This window comes from Eptatretus burgeri, chromosome 4 (genome assembly GCF_056783735.1).
Source record: "Eptatretus burgeri isolate ZD-2024b chromosome 4, Ebu_testis_v1, whole genome shotgun sequence".
NCBI classification, from domain to species: domain Eukaryota; kingdom Metazoa; phylum Chordata; class Myxini; order Myxiniformes; family Myxinidae; genus Eptatretus; species Eptatretus burgeri.
In genome coordinates this window covers 106362620-106370119 of record NC_140964.1, presented here as the reverse complement: position 1 = coordinate 106370119, position 7500 = coordinate 106362620, and the positions used below count along the sequence as shown (strand labels likewise).

Sequence of the window (7500 nt, the reverse complement as noted above, 5' to 3'; positions counted from 1 at the left end):
CAAACTGAGCCACAGGATGCGGAGCTGCCCGACATCTGGGAAGCTCTGCCTGCCGAGGAAAAGATGCACGAGAACGAGGAGATCGAGCTGTCTGACTTTCTCGAAGCCGACGAGCGCCTCGCGACTGGCGGGTATTTCACGCTGGAGGAGATTGCGGAGGAGATTCTGTGCAGTGAGGAGCCGGTGGAAAGCGAAGATGACGAGGTAACTGTCGAGGAGGAAATCGTTCCGTTCGAGTAAGCCCGGCGCGCTTGTAGCACCGTCCGGAAGTTCATGCAGCAGAGAAGCGGGAAGCCCGGTGTGATGCAAGCGTGCGATCGGCTCGACAACGAGATGCACGAGATCCGCCGAAAGAAGATGCGCCAGCCGACGATTCTTGAAAGCTTTGTGTGTCGTGAATTTCTCGCCATGCCATATGTTAGTGTGTGAACTCTGTTAGTGTGTGTATGTTCTCCGTTCGCTTAGCTTATACAACAGTCGTGCCTTTTACTTGCTGGAGTAAATTTTGTCTAAAGATTAACTACAGATGGGTAACTTGAGAAAATAAGGCCGTTTTTACAAAATCTCGCTACTATGCCACTTTTGCACGGTCCCGACGGGTGGCATAGTAACGAGATTTGACTGTATATATATATATATATATATATATATATATATATATATATATATATATATATATATATATATATACTCCCCTGGAGTTTGGGCCCTGGACAAGTGTCCCGTTGATCCTTCCCTAAATCCGGCCCTGATCCCATGGTGTTGTTCATGAAGAGGAGGCAAACTATCCCTGGCACCATGGCTAAATTCCAAATTCCTGCCATAACTAGTCGAGCGTCAGGCTGGGTCAGCCGGTTCGTGAAGACTTGGATTAAGCTTCCACCGATCAACCCCACAAGAAAGGTGGGCTAAGTGTGGCTGTTAACGAAGAGGAAGAAGAAGAACGAAAGATGTCTCCCAATGCCTATGCAAAAAAATAAAATAAATAAATTGGCTCAATGTCCCAGCCATAATATTTGTTTACAAAGATGTACTGTGAAGGAATATTTTTTATCAATCCCACTGGCTGAATACGTTGACAAAGATCGCAATCATTTTTGCTTATTCTGAGCTTAAAAGCCCCCAAGAGTGAAATGACCATACTAAAATGGCAGCTGCATGATCTTACTTATGTAACCATTGATGTTTCCCATTGCCTTGGTTGTTCAAAGACATTATCTGTTTGTGTAGTGGTGGCATTACCTGTGGTTTGGGTTCACTGAGGGCTGCAGGGACCTTTGCTTGGAAGGCAGTTCGTGTTGTTTAAAAATGTGTTTTCTTGATTAGGTGTTTTGTAAGCATGACTTATTTTCTGAGCAAAAGAGCTGCAAACCCCTTTATTTTTATTTTTTTTGGTTGTTGTCGGGACATTTGCAATTTCTTTCACTAGCACAGAATGTATCCGATTCCATCATAACCAGTAATCCAATCCCTTGATGTTATGCATGCACGATTTTGTTTATTCCAGGTCATCATCAACTTCCCTGATCCATCCCAGAAGAGTGATGTTGTTCAGCTCCGTGGGCCAAAGAATGAGGTGGAGAAATGTGCCAAGTACATGCAGAAGTTTGTTGCGGAACTGGTACGCTTCTATGTGTATGCCTCCTCTTCCTCCTTTTTCACTTTTTTTTTGTGCAATTGAAGAAAATTTGTTCACTGTAAATCTCTTATCTCCACCACCAAAGGTGGACAGAGGTTGTTTTCACCCCTGTTTGCTTATTACTTGCAAAATCGAACATTCTTCAAGTATATTGTTCAGTCTTGTTATTCTGTCCGTCTGTCTCTGTCAATCACCTACAGGTCACAATTCTAAATAAATAGTCATGAAACTTTACCAAGTTGTAGAGGTAGTCTCAACTGAGAAGCCTATTTATTTAGAGGTCAAAGGTCATCTTGAGGTCGTATTTCTAAAATCCTTAATTTTCATCCGATTGACTTGAAAGTTGAACAGGATTTGCATATTGCGTCACTGAATTGGGAAATCAACTATTTGAGGTCAAAAGGTCAAAGGCCAACTCGAGGTCAAACTTCTAGAATCATCAATTTCAATCAGAAAAATCAATTTTCATCCAATTGACCTGAGCTTTGATTAAGATTGCCAATTTTAATCTTAAAGAAATGAACAATTTGATGTAGCCATGGCAACCTTTGGAGATGGGGGTGGATTTTGCGAGTATCTTGCTCTGCACAACATTTTTGTTTTTGGTTTTTCTTCTCTGTTTGTCTGTCTGCTTGTGTATCTATGAGCAGGATATCTCAAAAGATTGTAGACGGTGTCAGACCAAATTTGGTGGACAGGTTGGGTATGTGACTCGGAAGAATTGATTTGATTTTTGTGAAGATACGGATGCGAGATTTTTTTTTGTTTTTTTTTATTTTTTAATTCATCAGTGATTCTTCACCGTTGAGAAATTGGGCCAAAAACGACATATAGCATGATATATCAAAACGTTCTGGACAGGTTATGATAAAACTAGGTAGATGAGTTGGTTAGGTGACAGGAACAAGTTGATTCGATTTTGGTTCAGATCTGGATCTAGATCCGGCCCATCAGTGGGATACAAAATGTAAACTGTTCAGCCTGGCTGAGGTATGCACTCTACCGAGTGCCGTTGTGTTGGACTTGCATCTACGTGCATATGTTTCAGTCTCAAATTCTGCTTGCATGTTGAGTTTACTTCACTGCAGATGTCTAACTGTTTTTGTGTTTATTGGTCCCATTTTTAAATATTTTGGCATAGTCATGGGTGAAAATCTTCTGGATGTGTACAGAAATCGGTAGTTTTTGTAACGACCCAGATGGAGGTTTCCATATTTTCGGCGTCAGAAAAGCATGCTGCGATTATAGGGAATTGATGTTCGATTCCGAAATGCCGATTCATTTCTTAACCCATTTCGTCGAGACGGGGTGAATGTATCATACGTCATGACCAATATTATGTGAATTACTCCCATGGTAGGTTAATTTATTTTATTTTTTTCAATGAGGTATTTTTGTTGAACTTAGCTGGGTACAAAATCTTGCAAGCATGTTACTGTGATTAGATGTCTTCCAGGCAGGTGAACATGTGTCTATGTAGGTAAATACGTAAATAGCGTCCATTGTTGGATTCTTTTTTTTCCCCTTCCACCATTTACTTCCACCTTCCGTGAACTTCACAGAAATACCGAAGTGCCACATTTATATTGCATGAAGTAAAGACTCGATTCTGCTGCTCACAAATACAAATCCTCATAATGCCTGTTGGTTGCGGTGAAGTTTATGACCACATCGATACGAGACCAATGAATCTCAACAAGGCATTTTGATGCAGAAGGAGGCCATTTGGCCTGTCACACCTTTGCTGCACCACCACCACCAACACCACCACATCAAATATATCTGTCAGGCTCTTCTGGGGGGGGGGGAGGAGTGGGGATGAGAAAAGTGTGGCAGGCACAGGGACTTGAGTGTTTTAAATGCAAATAAAATCAATATTTTAAAACTCATTTTTATGACGACTTGCAACTTTCCTTTGTGCATGTCACATGTGGCATTGTGTCTGTTTACTGGCCCCTGCTGGCGGGGCTGGTTGGAATCTATTCCGTCGGTGTTTTTTTGGAGAACATTACCAATTTTAACCTCCCCAGGGATTTGCCATTAAAGCCACGCTGAAAAAGTTTCTCACTTGCTAAATCTGCAATAGTCGGTCACCACACAACGCGTGTTCTTCCAGAATCGTAGTTTATTATAAGAAGGCACGGGACGATGGAAACGGAGAATCCCGGGACAAAAGAGACTTACATGAAAACTGGCAGAGAAATAAATTGATGAAATGCACTCGTGATCCGACATAACGAAAACCCACTTGATACAGGAAATATATAACACTGGTCAACAATTTTTTACTTTTCTGAATGTTGTCTAGATTTCTACAAGTGAATTAGGGTATTCTGGCACTGCTGAATCAGGAAATGGCATCCGTTTCTCTCCATCAGGTCAGGTTTTTGTGCTAAGTTGATTTGAAAAAATCAGATCTTGTGACAAAATCAATTACATTTTTGTGGCATTATCAGCTGATTTTTGTCAACACATATCATCCTAAACATGTTTTTAAGAAAAAAAAATGTTTTGCCAACAACATTTATTGATTACATGATAGAAACATCGATTACTGTCATCTGAATGGTGGGCATTGATTAAGGTAAGTACAAGTAAATTGCATGTTGCGTCACCACTGTTCAAACTTCAGGGCTTGAACTTCCGTTTCTTCGAACTCCTGGAATGTTCAGCGGCAGGGAGGTCTCTCTTCAGATTCCAACAGTAGTCAGCCATCATGACTGCGTCCCAGCGACCCTGATACCTGGTCTCCATCTCCTTCATGTCCTGATGGAATCTCTCCCCTGCTCGTCACTCATTGAACCCAGGTTCTCAGGAAACCGGTTCATATGTGAAAATAGGTAGTGCATCTTGATGCTCATGTTGCAGCCCAGGTTTCTGAAAGCAGTCAGCATGTTGTTGACAAGTTCTGCGTAGTTTCTGGCCTTATTGTTGCCAAGAAAGTTCTTCACTACCAAAACAAATGTCTTCCACGCTTCCAGTTCCACTTCGTTCATTGAGTTTTTGAACTCTGAATCTCTGATGAGCTGACGGATCTGAGAACCATCAAAGATGCCAGCTTTCAACTTCTCCATGGTCAATCCTGGAAAAGCCTGGCACAAGTAAGTGAAGCAGTCACCATCTTTGTCCAGAGCCTTGGTGAACTGCTTGATTAAGCCGAGCTTGATGTGCAGCGGTGGGAAGAGTATTCTGTCTCTGTCCACCAGAGGGTCGTTGATGACGTTCCTTTCTTTGCATGGCACCAATTCCTCCCGCACAGGCCAGTCCTTCTTCGTGTAATGCTGAGCACGGTCCCTACTATTCCACATGCACAGAAAACATGGGTACTTGGTGAAGCCAGACTGTTGTCCCAACAAAAAGTTCACCATCTTCAGGTCAACACAAATAAACCACTTATGCTGATCATAACCAATTTTCTCCAGCACGTACTTCACCGCTTCATACTTCTCCTTCAGTGTAGTCGAGTGAGCGATGGGTACAGAGGCAAACTGGTTGCCGTTGTGTAGCAGAACACATTTCAGTGATCGCTTGCTGCTCTCAATGAACAGTCTCCAGAACAGTCAATGAACAGAACTCCAATCTTTGGGTTCGTACTGTGGCACTCCAAGCTTGAGCAGAAGCGCATGTCATAAATTGGCGCATGTAGGTATTGTACATTATTCAGAGTTCGTTATTTCAAGAAATACAACTTTTTTGTATCACATTATTACAAAATCTGCCCCATTAACTTTAGTTTTGATCCACGAACTTTATGCTTTGCCTCACCAATTTTTGGAAGATTTTGAGGTTTTATGACTTCAAACTGATCCCTTTTCGACATAATCACCCAGAACTATCGTACCTGAATACTTCTTGTCATTAAAATAATTATTTCCAATCAAAACAATTATTTGACATGACATTTTACCCCCACCAACTTCTTCTAAAATGCTCCACACATGCGTACATGTGAACAAAAATGTAAAAAACGACATGTGGCCATATCTCAAAAACTTGACCTGATTGAACAAAACTAATGTGAGTTTTGGATTCAGCGCATCAGATTCGTCCTAAATCAGCTTAAAAAATGCAGACAACAAATTTGTTGTTGACCAGTGTAATCTAATCAAAATGGCCCCAAGCTCACAACAGAGGGTGCCTGGTGAGGTGTTTTGGACAGACATTATGGCATTGAGTCCAGTATCTGCCAAGTATTTTTTTTTTAATGAGCAGAAAACGTAAGAGATATTGAATGCTATGGTTTTGCTCGTAGAGGATGATTCCGGTAAACCGCTCCTTTGCGTGATACATGACCCTCCCCCCCCTTACCCCCACCCCCATTATTAAACTCGAGTATTAAAAGTCCTGGAAAGGTATGTGCTATTCACTATTCACTTATTTTGTGATAACAAAATGCTGTACCGTATGAACCAACTGACAATAATCTTCCCAACAATGGATATTCAGGTGAAATAAATAAATAAATAAATAAATTATTCCCCAAATATCACTTTAATTTGTTTCTTGTTTTTGTTCCAATTTGGACAGGATCACCCCCATTTAATACACATTTTGACTGTAAAATTTGTTTTTCAATACTGTTTCAAAAATTATTGTTTCAATACTCAATGATTTTTCAAAATTTTGTCGGGAGGGGGAGGGGGGGTGGGATTGGTCTAGTAAGAAGTCATTTTGCTCGTTCCTTTCCTTTTTTCAAAAGTTCTGCAGTTTCACCCATGCATGGTGTTCACGTTGTTTGTTCACACATTCTTCCCCCATACTGCCTACTCCAGCCATCATCTTGTCATATTTTATTGCTTTCTTTTTCTCCATGGAATTAACATTGTGACAGAGGCATCAGATTAAAATGCAGCACTATCGTGTAATGTTGGTAAAATATAAACATATACTGGGGTTACATCTCTGCCTTTGTTAATATACTTACAGTTCACTTGGATTCTTCTAATCAGTTGTTGTTAAAGGAGAGAAACTAAAATATGAGAACAAAATAACATTATTTTCGACGTTGGTTTTATTGTGAAGCATGTGCATCATCTCAATTAGCCAGGAGGGAGTAATTATTACTTTGTATGCAGCCTGCAGCTGCTGGTGGTATAATTTTCCTTATGCACGGCTGTGCCATTGATGCAGTGCCTCCTGCTACCAGGAAGCTGGTCCTCATTTTACTGACCTCGGAAGGATGACAGGCTGAGTCAATCCACATGATGTTATTTCACGACATGGCAGGGTCTTGAGATATCAAGACCAGCCACCTTAACCTTTAAGCCAACACCAGCATTAGGAGGGGTTACTCGTATATCATGTATATGCATGCACATTACAAATGTGCATATATATATATATATATATATATATATATATATATATATATATATATATATATATATATATATACATATGTATATATGTACACAGTATGTGTTTCAATACTCAATGGCAAACAAAGTGCACACACACCATCAGAGGAGTCCCATAATAAAAGGGAAGAGGAACCCCCCCCACCCCTCAAAACCCCTTACCAGGCTGTCACCCACATTTCATCAACAGCCAGGGTGTGGTGAGATGTTAAAAATATTAATTTTAGAACCAGACGTGCCGGAACGCACAAAAAAACACATATATATATATATATATATATATATATATATATATATATATATATATATATATATATATATATATATATATATATACATCGAGCCTGGTGTTGGCGCAGTGGTTAGGGCAGCGGCTTGGGATCCAAAAGGTCCTGAGTTCAAGCCCCGTTAGGCCACTGAATTAATACACCAGGGGGTTGACTCAACCTGTCATCCTTCCGAGGTCGGCGAAGTGAGTACCAGTTTACTGGGCCGGTGTATACC

The 7500-nt window shown here is 40.7% G+C and overlaps 1 protein-coding gene across 1 annotated transcript in view; it reads left to right on the top strand.

The window, feature by feature from the left end:
- HDLBP (high density lipoprotein binding protein) overlaps positions 1–7500 on the top strand; it is a 173142-nt gene that overhangs the window by 116392 nt on the left and 49250 nt on the right. Inside the window, exon 14 of the mRNA XM_085879608.1 lies at positions 1508–1621. Within this exon, the coding sequence (XP_085735734.1) occupies positions 1508–1621 (114 nt within the window). The remainder of the gene's footprint in view (positions 1–1507; positions 1622–7500) is intronic.